The sequence below is a fragment of the Bos grunniens genome, chromosome 1 (genome assembly GCF_055505025.1).
Source record: "Bos grunniens cultivar Pamir isolate PY7600 chromosome 1, Bosgru_T2T1.0, whole genome shotgun sequence".
In the NCBI taxonomy this organism is placed as follows: Eukaryota; Metazoa; Chordata; class Mammalia; order Artiodactyla; family Bovidae; genus Bos; species Bos grunniens.
This window is the reverse complement of record NC_141165.1, coordinates 12,281,624-12,300,423: the sequence shown is the minus strand read 5'-3', so window position 1 is coordinate 12,300,423 and position 18,800 is coordinate 12,281,624. Positions and strand designations below refer to the sequence as shown.

General features: G+C 58.6%; 1 protein-coding gene across 16 annotated transcripts in view; it reads left to right on the top strand.

The window, feature by feature from the left end:
• Positions 1-18,800, top strand: part of COL18A1 (collagen type XVIII alpha 1 chain) — a 94,642-nt gene that overhangs the window by 54,859 nt on the left and 20,983 nt on the right. For all 16 annotated transcript variants that reach the window (XR_015133942.1, XR_015133936.1, XR_015133960.1 and 13 more), the window contains 9 exons: positions 664-1,211; positions 8,629-8,718; positions 9,544-9,603; positions 11,574-11,703; positions 16,320-16,396; positions 16,799-16,984; positions 17,287-17,313; positions 18,455-18,517; positions 18,619-18,705. Coding sequence is in view for 13 of the 16 variants with exons in the window: in XM_086319762.1 (XP_086175888.1) it covers positions 664-1,211; positions 8,629-8,718; positions 9,544-9,603; positions 11,574-11,703; positions 16,320-16,396; positions 16,799-16,984; positions 17,287-17,313; positions 18,455-18,517; positions 18,619-18,705 (1,268 nt within the window). In the remaining 3 variants the exon portion in view is untranslated. The remainder of the gene's footprint in view (positions 1-663; positions 1,212-8,628; positions 8,719-9,543; positions 9,604-11,573; positions 11,704-16,319; positions 16,397-16,798; positions 16,985-17,286; positions 17,314-18,454; positions 18,518-18,618; positions 18,706-18,800) is intronic.

The following is an 18,800-nucleotide window of genomic DNA, read 5'->3' as shown; positions in this document are numbered from 1 at the left end:
GAGGGAGAAAGCTGCCCTCCCTTCCCCCATCACACAGCCCTGTCCAGGCCGGGTGGTGGTCGTGGTGCCCAGCAGGAACACAGGGCAGTGAGCACCAGCCCTGCGAACAGCCACCACCGGGTAAAACCCACAGGGCTAGGAGGCTTGGGTGGGGTTTGCTGCACCACGTGTGGGCAAACAGGGGGACCACAAGCCTCAAAGGGGCCCCCAGGAAATGCAGCCCTCTATCCTGTCCCTTCCTGAGAGTGTAACTGTTTCCGGACTGTTCCTAGTGTGCACTCAGCTCGGGGCAGCCCGGTGCGAAACTCTGTCTTTTGTATGTCAGGTATGCCACGTGACTCCAGTGTGGGAGCGGGGGCGGGGACCAAGTCCCATCGTGGAGTCTGAGCAGGGGGTTGGGAGTGGAGGAGGGATCGAGCTCCTTGTGCTAACTTTAGGGAGGTGGGGTCTACAGCAGGCCACGCCCCTGCCGCTCGCGCCAGGCTGGTTTTGGAGGGTCTCTGCGCCCCACTTGGAGGAGCGAGCCCGTGGGGGTGGGCGTGGTGCCTGAAGGAACAAGTGGCTGTCTGTCCCTGCTGGGGCGGTGGTGGGGGCAGGTGCGAGATGGCCCGGGCCTTGGTTTCCCCAGTGGGCGCGGCCTCACTGCTGTCTTTCTCTCCGCAGACGAAGAGGTCGTGGAGGTAGGGCTCCAGCAGCTGCTCGGGGAGCCCCCGCCCTGGCAGGTGGCCATGGTGCACGACCCCGACGTGGGGTCCGCCTATGAGTTCGGCGAGGACGGCAGCGGTGGAGGCCAGGCGGCCCGGAGACTCCTGCCTGGCACGTTCTTCCAGGACTTCTCGCTGCTTGTGCGTGTGCGGCCGGCCTCGGCGCGCGCGGGCGTGCTCTTTGCGGTCACAGACCCGGCGCAGGCAGTGGTCTCGGTGGGCGTGAAGCTGACGGCGGCACGTGGGGGGCGGCAGCACGTGCAGCTGCTGTACACGGAGCCGGGAGCCACCCACACACGCACAGCCGCCAGCTTCGAGCTGCCCGCGCTGGATGGTCGCTGGACTCGCCTGGCACTCAGCGTGGATGGCGCCTATGCCAGGCTCTTCGTGGACTGTAAGGAGGTCCAGGGCCAGCCCCTGGCGCACTCGCTGCACGACCTGCAGCTGGAGCCGGACGCCCGCCTCTTCGTGGCCCAGGCCGGTGGAGCAGACCCTGAAAAGTTCCAGGTAACTGTGATGGCCTCCACGCTCAGGGGCAGGAGGCAGGGAGCTGGGGATGGATGATGGCCAGGGCTGCCTGCTGCTGCAGCAGCTCCAGGGACAGGCAAAGCCCGGGTTACACAGCCATCAGGACCCTCTGCCCACCCTGCTCCCTCTGGGCGTTCACTCCCTGCTGCTCTTAGACCACTGCCTTCATGGGATGCCCACGTCTGCCACGTCCAGGCCCCCACCCTGTGTGTGCATATGCCTATCCACATGGGTGCGTGGTGCCCCATGGTGACCCTGGGCTCCGGGCCCCACCCCACCCCATCAGTGAGCAGGGGCTTTATTCTCCTGTCAACCGACCACGCACAGTGAAAGAATTTCAGAATAGCAGTGGAGCGCTGAGTGTGTGCCTGTCTGGGGGCCATCTGCACACCCCCCGGCTGGACCAGAGGCTTCAGGCCACGCACCAGCATTCATCGTGCTGGTTGTTTTTGCCAAACTGTGCAGTGGCCTCATGGCTGGTGAGCCCCAGGGCAGGCCTTCTCCTCAGAGCAGCAGGGGCAGAATTTCCCCGGTGGCGACCGGGGAGCAATGGTCCCCATCGTGTGCCCAGGGAAGCCCCTCCCCCAGACCCAGACCCAACCTTCATTTCTGGGGAAGGCAGGTCCCAGATGCTAGTGGAATCCTTCTTCTGGGTCCCCGGTGACCACACTTCTCGGAACCTTTGGCCGAATCCTGCCTCCTGGAAACAGTGATGGCCACCCTCAGACCTTAGCAGGTCCCTGAATTCGAACACTGCAACTGGCACGCCCACCCAGCAGTTCAGACAGGGTTCCCTGTGTGTGCAGTGGGGGATGTGTCCACGGGGGACAGAAAGTTAATTATTGCCCAGACAAAGGCTGTTTGATTAACGTTGTTCTAAGTCCTGGTGACTCGCTTCTGAAAGCTGACCTTTCACCTTTGGCAGGGACTTTCACCCAAGGGGTCTGGGAGCCAGTAAGACTTTGATACCAAACTGAGCCTCTTTGTGTTTTCATTTTGATCCTCGAACTTGATGAAGTGGAGATAAGTCAGAGGGAGCCGTGCCATGGGAGAGGGGCTGTGTTTACTGGTGATTCGTTGTGAGAATTCCCGGGCTTCTCTAGATTGGAACTCCCTGCCGCACCCCGCCTCCCCCACCCCTGCCATGAGTTCTATATTTCTCAACAATTGAAAAGTTGCTCGTGGGCAGGTGGGGACAGGGGCTGCCTGTCTCACGGTGCTAACGGAGGTCACCACCTTTCTGCAGCAAGGACACCCAGATGCCTCTTCCCTCAGCCCTGCCAGGCTGCGGTCATCTCTGCAAAATACACTTGCTAGTCGTATATGTAGACTAACAGTGTCTGGGTGTTTTAATTTGCATTTCTTGGTTGTTAGTGAAAACAAACTGTACTATTTCACATGTTTACTGGTTCTCTGTATTTCTTCTTGTGTGTCTGTTCATGTCCTTTGCATTTTTTGTTTTAATGGTTTCAATTGTTTCTTATTAGTTTGTGTGAACTCTTTATATATAAAAGATACTGATCATTTGTTCTATACACTGTAAATTTTATTCCCCAGTTTTTCTCTTGCCTTTTCACCTAGTCTTTTTTTCCCCCACCATTGGGATATTTAAAATGTTTATGTGGTTAAATCTAGCCTGTAGAAGACACCCAGAAAAACCTTTAAAGGTTAGAGAGACAGAGCAGAGGGGACTGTAAGGTCGTTCCATCTGGCTCTGGCTGGAGCCCTGCTTGCCGTGAAGTTGCTGTCCCCCCTGATGTTGCCTGGGCACTTCAGCGAAGTCCAGTGCAGTGTGGCCCCTTTATTCCTCAGACTCCAGTTCCAGGAATCTCTCTGTGGGTGTTTGATCAGCCTCCAGCCGGGTGAGAGGTGAAGCGTGCTATCTGGGGAGGAGTAGATAGGTCGGCTTAGGATAGCGTTTGTCAGTTCTTCTGAACTGAGACTCTTGGGAAAGAACCACTCACGTGTGTGACAGGCAGGACTTGGCAGAGGTGCGCACAGAGCTCGGAGTGTGCGATGAGCCAGAGTGTCACGGCTAGTGGTCTCGAGCAGGTGCTCAGCCCCTTGCTGACCCCCACGCTCAGCCCGGCACCTATTCTGAAGATGCTTGCAAAGCCTTTGTTGTTTTCTCCCCAAAATTATGAGCGTCCTTGGTGTTTTCAGGTTCATTCTTCTCCTTGAGCTTAAATGGTAATAAATATCTCTTAGGAAATTCCTAATTCCACCCAGCACAGGACAGGGAGGCCTGGCGTGCTGCAATTCATGGGGTCGAAAAGAGTCGGACACGACTGAGCGACTGATCTGATCTGATCTGATCCGTTATAGTGTTTGGCTTAAAACATTAATTCAGCGCTTTTTCAGTGTTTATTGACCTCATCCTTTCTTTTTCTTAACTATTTCAGATACCCTGTGGTCAAGTTTTCTTGACTTAGTTTCTCTTTGTTGGAAATGTCCCTGTTTTCTCATTCCTGTCTGCTTTTCTCTGTGTGAAACCACCTTTCTCTTTACCCAGGTTTCCGTGGAGGTTTAGTCATGTGTTCAGACCCCGGGGCCCTCATCTGAAACTGACACTGGGCCAGGACAGGACTGGCTTGGGCTTCCCAGGCCGCGCTCCAGCTGTGCTCCTCATGTTGAACGTTCACTGCTTCTGTTCTGTGATGATGGTGCTAGAGGCTGTGAATTTGCCTCAGCAGGTGGCTTTGCTGGCCACATTATATAAAAAGTGTTGTTCAGTCACTAAGTCATGTCTGACTCTTTGTGACCACATGGACTGCAGCATGCCAGGCTTCCCCATCCTTCACTATCTCCTGGAGCCTGCTCAAACTCATGTCCATCAAATCAGTGATGTCATCCAACCATCTCATCCTCTGTCATCCCCTCTTCTCTTGTCCTCAATATTCCCCAGCATCAGGGTCTTTTCCAATGAGTCGGCTCTCTGCATCAGGTGGTAAAAGTATTGGAGCTTCAGTTTCAGCATCAGTCCTTCTGATGAATATTCAGGGTTGATTTCCTTTAGGATGGACTGGTTTGATCTTCAGAAGTGATTGATCCACTGAAGCGAAGAGATGCCCACTGGCCACACTAGGTTTGGGTAGGCTTAGACAGAGGATGGTAGCAGAGCAGGCAGGGAAAGTGCTGGTGACCTCTGACACCCCCAGTTCTCCTGCTGTGGCCCCCAAGCCCAGCCACACCAAACGTGCTGCTGACTGAGGGCAGCTCGGGGCACTCAAGGTCACGGTCGCCGGCTCCTTCCAGTACCCGTCTGTCAATCATCTGAAGCAACCTGAACGGGTAATGTAACCTGTTCATAGTCCTGCAGTAGTCACGCCATTGCCTGAAGGAGATGCTTTTAATAGAGTTTCATACAAATAGTCCAGGAGCTGGGGCTTCATACAGGAAACCGGTGAGATGCCACTTGGTCCAGGGTGTGTGGAGAATGGGACAGTGGTGGTGTGGCCCAGTCACAGTGACAGCTGGAGTAGGTGACAAGGGAGCAGGCGGCCTGGGGGTCAGCCAGCAGAGGAAGGAGAGGCAGGGGGTGAGGTGGGGCAGTCAGGTCCATGGGGGCTGCAGTTCACCCACCCCTGTACAGGTGCATTCAGCCCATGGCCTGGGGCCAGGACACGGCCCTGTGAGTCAGGGGGTGAGTCAGGAGGCCCAGAGAACCCTGGGCTGCCAGATAGGGGTCCCAGGGAGGCAGCCCCAGCACCGGTGATGAGGGACAGGCTTTCATGTCGTGGGGCTGTGGTCGTCTGCACACAGCTCTAAGACCAGGGGCCCTAGTGAGGCAGTGACAGGACAGATTTCAAATGGTCTGGATTTCATAACATCTGTTAAGTCCATCCAGCGTTTGCAGTGGGCCCAGTGACCTCTGGGCTACTGATGTCTCCCCAGCTGCCCCAGTGGGCAGGCCAGTTGGCGGGGGGCCCGGCTCCTCTGCTCCCCATTCCAACCCAGTCTGGCGGCCTCTTGCTGAGCGGCCACCCTGCTGGCTGGCAGTGTGGGGGCCAGAGTGCTGCGGGCCTGCTCTCGTGGCAGCCTGGCCTCACGGGATGGTATCAGCGTGGGGACGGTCATGTCCAGATGTCCAGTGCTCTGACCTGTACCTGCGGGAGCCTGGTGGCCTGCCCCCCGACTGCTGCCTCACGGTGTCTCCCCGGGGTGTTCAGAGTGTGGCTTTCTGGAATCTTAACCTCTGTGCCTCCCCCTGGATTCTCAATCTTGATGACTCTCTGTCATCTGGGGATGCCTGTTCCCCCTTCAGCACCACCCTCAGCTGGGTAGACTGAGAATTTCCATCCCTAACACACTGCTGCCTCCTCCCTGAGCCCCGGGGCCAACCCCCTGCCTTTTTAAGCCCAGAAAGGCTCGTGCTTCCTGTAGGCGGTGGTGAGCTGGTGCCCAGAGGGGCGGGGGGGGAGGGTGGGGCGCCTGTGTGTGCTTCCCACGCAGGAGAGCAGGTGTGATCACTGCGTTCCTGCTCCTGGCCTGTGCCCCTTACACACATGCTCTGAGCACACACACATGTGTGCCCTCCCACAAACAGGCCCTCCACACAACACTCCTGGCAGCTCACTGCCCTCCATGGTGGTTGGAGCGTCTCTGGATTCAGGGGGTGGGCGGGGAGGACACTCCTCCATGGAGTGGACCAAGCACCATCCCTGCCACATCCCCTCCTCATGGCCAGGTGGCCCGTCCATCTTCAGACCGGAGCTCCAGCCATGGGTGGGCTGCTTGCCTTTCAGCCTCCTGCACCCTCAGCTGGGTTCTGCCCCTGGGTTCCATGGACTGCATGGGGCCAGGGACCCTGATACCTGCTGCCTAAGCCTTCTGCACAGTCCTGAGCCATCAGTCAGGCTGTCCTGTGTCCCCCCCCCCAGTGGCCTCAGCCCTGGACACAGCCTGGGCTCCCCAACAGATGCTGTGAGGAGGGGCCAGCCCTACTCTAACTGTGGACCTTGCAGGGATCTGCCGGATGGTTCAAGATCCCGAAAAAGACAGCGGCATTCTGCCCTGGGGAGCAGTGACAGGGGACTGAGGGAGGCAGGGGTGGAGTTGGATATGAAGGGGCAGAAGCAGCTGGGCTCAGCTGTGGCCGCAGCATCTGCTCTGGTTCAGCTGGAGCCAGGGGTGACCTCAGACGGAGCCAGCGCTTCTGTGCCTGGTCACCTCTGGGAAGATACGGCCGCCTCGCCCCTGCCGTGCAACCACCCGCCAGCCGGGGGACGGGCCATGGACAGCAGAGCTGACCCTGTCCCACGCTCCACCAGCCCCCACCCCCTGGGCTGTCAGCTTCCCCTGGAGCCCTCTCCAGGCCGTCCTGCCGAACTTTCTGGAACCTCTGGGCATCCTGCATCTGAGAACTGAGCTGCCTCCTGGCATGGTGTTGGGGTCAGAGCTGCCGGCTCCCCAGGCAAGATGGGCCTTGACCACTAAGCCACAGGCACTTTAGCCCTTGAGCTTCTGGAATGAGCTGTGGGAAAGTGGAAAAAAACGGTAAAGATGGCCTGTGGTTTCCACCAGCGGGCACTGTTCTCGCTGCCTACGGAGACTGACCAGCAGTAGGAAACCATCGTTGGTGACTCGGTGCCCCCTCCCCCATCGGCTGGTGAGGCGGGGCAGCACTGGGAAGCCCAACAGTGGACTACCAAAGTTACTCCTAGGTCAGCCCTCGAGATTGCTTGAGAAAAGGGGTGTCATAGTGCGCTGTGGGGCTGCAGTCACCTGCCTGCCCCCCACCTGTGCTCTCGGCCCCTCCTCTCCTCACAGGCCTGGTTGGGAGTTGTACTGGGGACACAATGACTTCGTGGTAGCTGGGGGATGCGGGGCCTCCCTCAGCCCGTACCTGGGCCGCTGACCTCATTCGCCTCCCAGGAGCAGGTGTTTATGCCTGAACATGCACACACGTGTGCACATATGCACGTGGGCACATACACACAAGTACATGGATACAGGTGCGCACATAACTATGTGCATACCTGCATGACACATTTATACACTCATACACACACATGCGCATATCCATTTGCACACGTGCCACAAACATGACATGTTCACACGCAGACCTCACTATCAGTGGAAGCAGAGATGCAGGGGGGAATATGGAGCTGGGCAGACCTGGCCTGGAGGTGCTGATCCTTGGGAGGGAGTCCAAGAGGGCTTCCTGGAGGAGGTGGCCTGAGCTGAGCCTGGAGATAGGAGTGGAGCCCTCAGGCGAGGGCTCTTGGGGACACTCGGGGTGTTAGTCGCTTGATGTCATGTGGGAGCAGGAGGGCCATGAGATGGAGGTCAGTGATGAAGGGAGTCTGCAGGGCACTTAGAGGAAAAACCATAAGCTGGTCGAGTGAGCATGCGGCCCCAGGACATCCCACCCGCTGCCTGTCTTTGTACAGCCCGCAACCTCAAAGGGCTTTTACGAGTTCCAGTGGTTGGAAAAAAACAAGACTATTTTGTGATGTGTGAACGTTTCAGTGTCCCACACAGTCTGGTTGGAGCAGCCGCGTCCAGTGTCCACAGACTGGTTCACGTCCCAACACAGCTGCAGAGCAGCAGCGACAAAGACCTGAAAACAGTCACCACTGGCCCTTCACCCAGGAGTGTGCCAGCTCCTGACCTAGGCTGGCCCGTTTTTAAGAGCTATGAAAATGTGCCTCTCAGAAGCAACGCAGTGTGGTCTCTGTTTAGAAGATGCAGTGATCCATCCCCACGGATGAAGATGTTAAGTAGAAAACAAAAGAAAAACATTTGTGAACACTCAGAACCTCCAGGCGGACAGCTTCTAGAAAGGACACCGAAGGCCTGGGTCCTGTGGCCTCACACACGGGCCCGAGATCTCGACCACGATTCAGAACATGCGGTCGCGTCGCCCTCTGGGAGCAGGACGCTTGCAGTAGAGGCCCTGGTGTGGCTGGGCTGAGGTCCTTGGCCATCATGCTAGCCCAGCTGCCCGTGGCCCTGCCCTGCCTCAGACTTCCTGTTGGAGTGGGGATCCCAGTCCTCTCCACAGGCAGTTGTCCACACTCATGGTTCAGGACACTGCCCAGCAGGTGCCTGCCGCCCCCGACCTACCCCTGCCCAGTGCCGTCCACCTCACGCCCCGAGGGGACGCTGCCTCCGGGGACACTGCACGCCGATGACCTCTTCTCTGCTCATGCTGTGTCCAGGCGCCCGGTGCAGTGCCGGGACCACAGGAGGGAGTGCGTGGCACCACCCAGAGGGTGATGAGCATCCTTGGGAAGAGAGAGGGAGTGGGTGATGTCACCTGCTGTGACATCACCCCCTGCGGTGTCTCTGCTGGACCTGACCTCAGACATGCCTGGTTCTGAGCTGGGCCCGGCCTGAGTTGGGGTCTTCTGTCCCAGGACCCCTGGTGACCCTCCCCTCCCTCTGTGTTCAGGGTCTGATCTCAGAGCTGAGGTTGCGCAGGGATCCTCAGGTGAGCCCCCGGCAGTGCCAGGATGAGGACGAGGATGACGATGATGATGGGGTGAGTAGCCACTGCCTAGCTCAGGCGGGGGGCCCCCTCCTCCTTCTCCCCTTTGCTCTGTGGGAGGAGGGGCCCAGGCCAGGATGTGGTGGGCCTTTCCTGGAAGCCCCAAAATGATTGGGACCAGAGAGGTCTTTGACAGTTGCCACTTTGGGTGGATGTTACCCATGATCACGTTTCTAACTGCCCATAACGTCACCCTGGGGACCCCCAGGTGAGCCTCCCTTGCCTGGAACTTTCCACATAGAAACATGCATAGAACATAAGAGTTAAATATCATGCCTGGGGAGCCCATTGGGTGATAGCATCACTGGTGGCTGCCAGAGCAAAAAGTGTGTGGGTGTGCGGTCACGTGTATGCATGCACAGTCCGTGGGGCCTAAGGCAGAAGACACACCGGTTCTCTGTGTGAAGGACAGAAGGGCAGAAGACCTGTGTCCCCGGGGTGGCCCCAGGTCCCAGCAGCTCCTGTGAGCCCAGCACTGTGAATTGGGAGACGATCCAGCCGCATGCAGTGACTGGCCCAGGGAGTGGGACCTGCAGCCATGTCCCAGCCCCGAGGGTCCCTGTGCGGGGCCTCCCCTCAGGGCCGTTTCCCAGGATAGTGTCCCGGGACAGGAGAGGAAGGGATACCCTCCAAGCGGGTCTTTGGGTGTCTGGCCAGGGGCCACATTGGTTTCCTAAAAGCCATTCATCTTAAGAAGTCTGATGGACACGAGCCTTGTCGATGACTGGCTGACCTCCTCATGGCCTGCCCTCCCCCTGACCCTGAGCTCCGAGGGGCTGGGGGCTTCAGCCATCAACTTGCTTCCTGTCAACCCTGCAGGCGTCTGGAGACCTGGGCAGCGGGCTCGTGGAGACCCAGGAGCATCTCCGGGAGGAGTTGGTGAGTGCTGGGGCCTGCGGATGATGCGTCGGGCAGGCACACCTGTGCACACGTGTGTGCGACTTCTCAGGACAAATTTGCGCTGGAGATGGGGACCGGACTCAGGCTGAGTCAGGGCTGCATCTTCCCATCTGTGCTCTCTCCTGGGAGGGAATGTCCCTTCCAGCCTGGGGGCTGGCCCAGGCCTTCCTCGAGTGTCTGTTTGCATCTCCTGTCGGCTCTCGGGGCCATGGGGGACCCAGGGGTGACCCTGCTGTGTGGCCCCCACTGCCTGGAGTAGCACACAGGCTGGGGCATCTCGGGAAGGATGCCCCCTTCTCCCATCTGGACCCACAGTGTGTCCCACCCCTACTCCGCCCCTAGGGTCATCTCCTCCAGGGCCCGGGCGTCCCAGGGCCATGACAAGGTGGAGTGCTGAGCTGCCCTGGGGTGAGTGGTCAGTGGACCCCCTGATTCCAGGGGCACTGGGGCCTCCCTGGCTTTTCACTTGCTAGAGCAGCGCTGGCTCTGGCGCCTGGCAGACCCCTGGACGGTGTCAGTGGGTGGTATCCACAGCATCCCTGCCTGTCACGTGGCCTGTCCTCTCCTCAGCTGTCTACCCAGGGGCCCCGGGCACAAACCACGGAGATAGCAGTGTCCCCACCATGCTGGTGCCAAGGCATCAAGTGCTGCAGCCATGCAGTCTCTCAACAGATTCGGGGGGGTGGTCAGAGAGGGAGTTATCAGCCTGCAGTGTGCTAACTAGCTGGCTGCCCCTGCCAGCTCCAGCTCCACAAAACCCGGCGGAGGCCACGGGGAGGAGTCGGAGGGGCCATGCGGGAGCTGCTGTGCAGGCCTGGCCTGGCCCTGGACACACTCAGTCTCTCAGCGCCCTCCGTGCGCCCTCTGTGGTTCTCCAGGCCTCCGCTCTCCCACACGCAGGGGGTCTGGGGTGTCAGCGTGACCAACTGACGTGGGGTCCCTGAGGACCTCGCCCACATCAGAGGGTTCTGGCTGCAAGGGAGGCCTTGTGTCTGCCCCGGGGACTGCTCACCCACGGACGAGCCTCATGGGGACACTGGGTCCGTGCACATGGACAGCACCGTCTCCGGAGCAGTATCCCCAGGGAGTGTGTGCTGAGTGCAGACAGGGAGTGCAGGAAGCGTCTTACCTGTGCACTCACCCTCGAAGCCCTGAGGGCCCCAGGGCAGGGAAGTGAGTTTTCAGGGCTGCTGCTGCTAAGTTGCTTCAGTTGTGTCCGACTCTGCGACCCCATAGATGGCAGCCCACCAGGCTCCTCTGTCCCTGGGATTCTCCAGGCAAGAATACTGCAGTGGGTTGCTATTTCCTTCTCCAATGCATGCATGCATGCTAAATCGCTTCAGTCATGTCTGACTCTGTGCGACCCCATGGACAGCAGCCCATCAGGCTCCTCTGTCCACAGGATTCTCTAGGCAAGAATACTGGAGTGGGTTTTCAGGGCATAGCCCTAGAAGCCCCAGGTTCTCTGGGGACAGGGAATAGAGTTTTCAGGGCAGAGTCAGCCTCATCCCTTGGGTTGGGATGGGGGGCAGGTGGAATCACTGGGCCTTGGTGCCGGGTCAGGACCCTCACTGAGGACACATGCGACCACCCCTCTGGTGCATGGTGATGGCCTCGTGTCCGTCACTGTCAAGACCACAGGCAGGAGCCAAGGCTGCCTGAGTTACGAGGGGCCGTCCTGGGCTCTGAATGGGGGATGAGGGAGGGTAGGCTCTTGTCCATCCCTCCAGGTATGGGGGCTTCAGGGCGAGGAGACCCCCACCGTGTGAGCTGCTCAGAAGAAAACGATCCTGGAGCGGCCTGGAGTTTCTTCTTTTCTAAGATGGAGTCCCTGATGGTTTCTTCTTAACTTTTGTAAAATCTCATTTTACAACCAAATGTGTGTAAAGCTGGCAGCATGTGGGCCACACGTGTCACTGAATAACGGAGCTGCTTCCCACTCCTCCCAGGGTGCGCCCCTGGGGCCCAGGCTCCCCGAGGCTCCTCCGGTCACTTCTCCACCCTTGGCCGGAGTCGGCAACGAGGAGGACTTGAGAACTGAGGAAGTAGAGGAGTCAACCACAGCGTCTTCATTAGGAGGTAAAGCCTGCCGAGGTGGGGTGTGTGTGTACTAGTGGTATGTGCGTGTTCGTGGCTGTGTGTGTTCACGGCACGTGTTCCTGGTGTGTGTACATTCCTGGTGTGTGCACATTCCTGGTGTGTGTGTGTTACTGGTCTATGCATGTCCCTGGTGTGTGTGTGTCCCTGGTGTGTGCGTGTCCCTGATGTGTGCATGTTAGTGGTCTCTGTGTTACTGGTCTATGCATGTCCCTGGCGTGTGCGTGTCCTTGATTGTGTGTGTTGCTGGTCTATGCATGTCTGTGGCGCATGCGTGTCCCTGGCGTGTGCGTGTCCTTGGTGTGTGTGTGTTACTCATCTATGCATGTCCCTGGTGTGTGCGTGTCCCGGGTGTGTGCGTGTGCAGGCAGTATGTGGGCCCATGTGCGTGGCAGGTGAGGGGCTCCCGTCTGTCACATGGATGCCCCACTGCTGGGGGCTCTGCACCCACCCTGCCCCGTTGCTGCCCCATGGACGTGGTCTCCCTGTGTCGTTTCTCACTTCCTGCTTTCCTGGGGGTCACAGGACCATCCTGAGGGTGCTGCCACTCCCCAGCCTGGGGGCAGGGGGTCGCCAGGAGAACACGGGAGCTGGTTTTGAGGGAGGCAAAGGCGCCTCTGACTGGACCTCTGTGAAGCTGGGCAGCATTTGGGCCCAGAGGGTGCTCAGGCCTGAACGCCTGGGGCACACTGGGAAGTGGACTCCGTGCCCGTGCATAGCTGCCCATTGCAGTGTGACAGGTGCCCACGGAGTTGGTTCTCGTGGCAGGGCCGGAGGCTCCCTCAGCGTCTCGGGGGGAAGCTTGCCCTGTACCGTGCCCATGGCTGCCTTCCCTCCGGGGAGACTGGCTTCCTCCCACTCAGGGGCCTGGCAGGATCCCATTCCCGGTGGCTGCAGGACTGAGGCTCCGGGTCCTCACCGCTGCCAGCCAGGGGTCGTCCTCAGGTTCCAGAGACCACTGTGTTCCTCCGGTCCTGGCCCAGCCCTGTCGGGGGGGAGGGTCCTTCTCCTGCTCTGGGTCCCGGACCTCCCCTCCTGCCTCCTCGTCTGTTTGGGGGCCTCGTGTGATGACTGGGTTCCACCCGATAACCCAGGACACTCTCCCCACCTTAACGTCAGCTCCTTAGTTACCATCATCTCCAAAGTCCCTCACAGCGGTGCCCAGGTCCGTGTCTGGTGGGTAACCGGGGTCTTAGGGAGACACAATAGAGCTCTGTTTGCAACACTTAGTAGGTCTAGAAAATTGTATAGGTTTTCTTTTATTTTGGAGAAGAGCATTTATCACTTTTAAAAATTACTGAAATATCACATGCTTGATGCACCCAACTTAGAAGCAGGAAAGAACAGATGAGAGAATTGACCGCTGTGGTCAGGTCCCTCTGTTCATACCCCGTGATCGGGGCGCTGTGGTCAGGTCCCTCTGTTCATACCCTGTGATCGGGGCATGTGTGCTTGTTACGTTTGTCAGAGCCACTTAGGGTACTGCCAGAGCCCCAGCCTCGCGACTGAGGCGCGTGCCCCACCCCTGCTTTGCTATGCTCTGCTGCCTGGGGCCCCAGTCAGGGCCGTCCCAGACCCCTTGATAGCTCCATGACGGGTCTGGCTTTATTTTTCGGTTTGCCTTTGCTTTGAAGTGTAATGGACATATGATAAACCACACATTTTTGTAATTTTATTGAAGTAGAGTTGATGTACGTTGTTGGGTTAATTTCGGGTATACAGCATAGTGACTCAGTCACCCGTGTACATTCATTCATTCTTTTTCAGATTCTTTTCTCATATAGGTTATCACAGAATGTTGAGTGGAGTTTCAGGTGCTATACAGTAGGTCCCTGTTGGTTATCTATTTTATACATAGTAGTGTGTGAAATTACACATATTTGAAACACACAATTTGAGAAGTTTCAGCCTACGTGTCCTCCCCTGAAACCATCGCCTCAGGCAAGACGTGAAGGCGCTGTCAGCCCCTTTGCAGGCCCCCCACTCTGCACCCCCATTCCCGGGCAGCCACTGACCTGCTCTGTTGCTACAGATGTTGGCACTTAGAATTTTACTTAAAGGGAATCCAGGACTTTGTCTGACCCATTTACTCAGCATCAGTGCTTTGAGAGTCACCATCTTGTGGCCAAGTAGAGTTTCTCTGGGTAGGTGGGCACTTGGGGCTGTTACAGAAAGGTGGCCGTGGGGTTTGTGTGCAGGGTCCATGGCCACATGCTTCCATCTGCCGCGGGTCAGCACCTGGGTGGAGTGGCAGGAGTGTGTGTCACAGGGAACTGCCACACACTGCCATGGCAGCTGCCCATGTAACCTCCCTGGGATGTGGGTCCCCACCAGTGCCTGGCACTCGGCCCTTTTGCTGTACCCGTCCCGACAGCGGTGTGGCCGTGTCTCCTTGGCTTTACTTTGCATCCTGCTGATGATGGGCACCGTGGAGCATCTTCTTGTGGGCGCACCAGCTGTGCCTGTGTCTTCCTTCGTGAGGAATCTGTCCCAACCTCACGCCTTCGTTTTACTGGGCGCACCTCTGCTGAGAGTTCGTATGCTCTGTACACGCCTCCTCTGCCGGAGAGTCTCTCAGCCTGAGCTCACCTTCTTATTTTGTTAAGTGACTTAGAAGAGTGCAAGCTTGTAACTTTGATGAGATTAGATGTATCTGTTTGTACTTTTATTTTTTGCCCCATCTCTTGGTTTGTGGGGCTTCCCCAGTGGCACAGCGGTAAAGAATCTGCCTGCAGTGCAGGAATCGCAGGAGACGTAGGATCGATCCCTGGGTCAGGAAGATCCCCTGGAGGAGGAAAGGCAACCCACTCCAGTGTTCTTTTCTGGAGAATTTCATGGACAGGGGAGCCTGATGGGCTACAGTCCATAGGGTCACAAAGAGTCGGACATCACTGGAGCGACTTAGCATGCACGCACGGCTTGTGGGATCTTAGTTCCCTGACCAGGGACTAACATGCGGCCCTGCAATGGAAGTGTGAGCTCTAACCGCTGGACCTCCAGGAAAGCCCCCCATCAGTCTGTCCTTATGGGTCTCAGTGTTGGCGTCATGTCTGAGAGGCTGGCACAGTTTTAGGTTTCACTTGGGGCTCTGACCCACGGATGCGGCTTCAACACGTTTGCTGGAAGGACCGTCTCCCCACCTCTGCGTCACCCCGGGGCCTTTGCTGTGCGCGTGTGTGCGCGTGTCTGGACTCTGCTCCGTAGGGACCCTGTCGTTTCACGTGGGGCTGACCACTTTAGGATGAGCCTGGCCCAGGTGATGTGGATCCTCCGGCCTTGCTCTTGCTTCGCGAATCCACTTCTGTGTTCTGTGTGCTTTTTACCCTGTATGGATTTCAGATCCTCACTCACCATGCGGTCAGCGTGGGGCCGCACCTGGACGTCAGCTAATGTCCAGTTTTCTGACCCCACACTCAGAGATCTGTCTCCTTTGGCTTATTTAGGTCTTTACTTTCTCTGAGCCATGTTTTGGTGCTTTTAAATGTTTTCTGAGGCGAGGATTTTAATTTCGCCTTAAACCACACTGAACGCCTGGGAGGGTTCCTCCCTGGGCCATCTCGGGCAGTGTGGGGGCCCTCTAGTGGTCAACTGGTGACTTGATGAGTCCCTGGTTGGGGTAACGGGGCCCTCAGCAGGCACTGGGTGGCTCCCTTACTGAGCAAGGCAAACCCAGAGGTGGCTGCAGGTGGGCACAGGGGTCATGGGCACAGAGATCGTGACCCCAGTTTCTTCTGGCAAGGGCACAGGTGGCCCTCAGCGCTGTGGGACCCTGGAAAGGCAAGCCCTTCCTGAGTGGGCCAGTCCACGGTCAGCCCACAGGCCCCAGGTCCCAACCAGCCCCAGGCTCAGCATCCAGCTCTGTCAGAATGTGATCAGGACCCGGCGAGGGCAGACCCTCAGGAGGCAGGACGTCAGAGCGCAGCTTGAATCCTCTTTTCTAACTGGCTCCGTGATGCTTACACGTCAGGTGACAGCTTTAGGGGAACAGCCTCAAAGTTCACCCCAAAAGTGCTGTCCATCACAAAGCAGGGGCACCATCCTGTACCCAGTGGAGAGGAACCGCAGACAGGCCGGGAGACGAGCAGGGTGAGGTGTCGGGGTCAGGCATCCACACCTCAGGGGTCCACACTGTGGGTGTCCACACGGAGAACGTCCACGCTGTGGGCATCCGTGCCATGGGTGCTCACTCCACATCCACTCTTCTGTGTGTTTTGTTGAGTTCTGTGGGAACCGTCCCTGGCTCGGGCTGAGGCTGGATCTGACCAGATCTGGCCTGTGGGCAGACCCCCGATAGGTCCCGGGATGCGCACCATCGCCATCTCCCCAGAGAAGCCACAAGGACAAGGCTGGGCCCATGGAGACCTGGGTTGGGTCACCACACAGAACAGTGCTGACTTCCCGCATGTGGGTCAGGTTCTCAGAGGCTCCCACTCCCAGGAGATGCCTGGCGCTCAGGGCAGGAGGGTCGTGGGGGTGCCACCAACCCTCAGATGGTTCATCTGGAGAAGAGTGTATCCTCGGGGAACCCGGCTGGGGCTGAGCGCCAGGTGGGCAGGCAGCCCTGCAGAGGGTCTGATGGCCACCTCTGCCTCCCCCAGCTCAGACCCTCCCCAGCTTGGGCACAGTTGGCACGTGGGATGAGAGTGTTTGGAGCCCTGGGAGCAGCGTGAAAGAGGTGAGGCTTCCTTGACCCAGAACCACAGGGCCCCCAGCGCAGTCAGTGCCCCTGACCTGTTCCCAGGGGACCCTGCTCCCTGGGGTCCTACTCCCTGGGGACCCTGGTGGAGCTCTTGGCTCCTGCCTGCCCTCTGTGCCCCTTCCTGTACCCGCACTCAGGGTCTCTGGCAGTACTGGGCATCCTCGGCTGGGGAGGCCCCCAGTCAGAGCACGTGGGCGGGGAGGGTGATGACGTGACCGCACCACCGTGGCAGCCCCCCATGTGTGTCCGCAAGCACGGCCACTCTGCACGTCCCCTTGCCTGTCTGTGCCCTCTGTGTGACCTGGGCCAAGCCAGGGATGCAGGTGAGTGTGTGTGCACCTCCCTCCCCAGCCTGTACCCTTTGCTCTTTGTCCTCAGCGAGGCCTGAAGGGGCAGAAGGGAGAGCCTGGCGCTCAGGGCCCCCCTGGCCCCATCGGCCCCCAGGGTCCTGCAGGCCCAGCCATAGACAGCCATGAGGCACAGCCTGTTTCTGGACCACAGGGACCCCCTGGGCCCCCGGGACCCCCGGGGAAGGACGGCACCCCTGGAAGGGACGGTGAGCCTGTGAGTACCGTCTCCCCTTTGTCTAGCTGGGGGTGGGGCTTGGGCAGGTCGGGGCGGGGGTGGTGCTGGGTCCTGGGCCCAGACTGCGGTCTCCTTCCCTGGGTGGAACGGGAGGGTAGCTGGAGCAGGGGTGGGGCCAGGGGGTGCGGATGCAGTGCCCTGGACAGACAGAAAACTCCCAGCCCCGTGGGAGTCAGCACACTGGGGGGTGGTTGGGGGGCTGGAGTCCATTTCCATGTTCAGCTCAGGGTAGGGTCAGGGCTGTAATTTTCTGTCACTAATGGTTCTCTCCTGCCTTCCAGGGTGATCCTGGTGAAGACGGGAAGCCCGTATGTTGTCTTTTCCTTCAGAACCTGTATTATCTGTGATGCATGCAGGAGGCCTTTGGCTCTCCACCTCCCCACCCCTGGGATTTTTTGAACTCAACCTACTGGAGAGATTTCAAAATATTTTGAAAATGAAACTTACTTTTTGTTAACAAAATGTTAAGTTTAACTGTTGATAGAAAAACATACATTTAAGCAGGTGTATTGAGACGTGTAGACTACTAGGAACAAAGAAAAGGAAAGGAAAGAAATGAAAGGTAAAGCTTCAGATTCTAGAGGAGACGACAGACGACAGAGGAGCAGCCTGGGTGTGGGTGGGGGACACGGCACGTGGAAAAGACGAGACACGCTCGCGGCAGGAACGGCGGGCTTGTCTGCCTGCTCATGGGTCGGAGTTTGTTTGGATTTTTAAAATGATCGAATGCTATTTCCAAGAAGCAGAGTAAAATGACTCATGAAGGTTCGGATAAAGATTTAGGAAACAACAGACCAGCGAACGGTGATGAGGAGGCCTGGGGAGGCTCCTGGGTTTAAGGGGGACTCACAGCCTCAAGAGAGACTCAGGAGGGGCGGGGCTTGGGAACGTCCTGCAGGAGCCTCTTCCCACCTGAGACCGGAGCTCAACTCAGTCGTGGCGGGGGCCTCGGCAGAGCGGGATGCGTGTGTGTGTGTGTGTGTGTGTGTGTGTGTGTGTGGAATCCAGGGTCCAATGACTGGATTAACTAGCTCCCGGATCAGGGTGCACTGGGCCTCGAATCAGAAGAGCCCTGGGCGTGGACACTTAGTCACACTGAGGGCAATTTAGGCCGCTCGACCTTAGCCCACTCACCCGGGCAGTGCACAGGCGGCTCTCCTGTCCTCGGTGCCCCCACAGCACGCGCGTGACGGGCAGGGTGCTGCCCTCCAGCCTGTGTGCACGAGACACTGTGGTCACCCCTGTGGGGCGCCGCTCCCTGGAGGGCTCACATCTCTGAGGTCGGTGGTGCCCACCTGCAGCCCCCATGACGTCCCCACCGCCCCAGGGACCCGCCCCTGTCTGCTCTGCACTGCTCTGTGGACACAAAGCCATGTATTGGTGGTGGCTCGGCCGGGGACAAGGCGCAGGGCCTTCTCCTGACCAAGCCGCCTGGCCTCTGTCTTCCAGGGGGACACTGGGCCACAGGGCTTCCCAGGGACCCCAGGAGACGTGGGCCCCAAGGGCGAGAAGGTGAGTGGTAACCAGGATGGGTGTGGGGGGCCTGTGCTGTTCTCCGCCCTGACCCAATGTGGGGACACGCACCCTGGTATAACTGGGTCTTCTGTTCACAGGGGGATCCTGGAGTCGGACCGAGGGGACCCCCAGGACCCCAGGGGCCTCCGGGGCCCCCAGGGCCCTCCTTCAAACCCGACAGGCTGGTGAGTCCTGCTTCTCCTACAGGGTCGTCCCTGTCCCAGCAGAGGGGCCTCCCGCCCACCTGCAGACCTCAGCTTCCTGAGGCCATGCTGCTCAG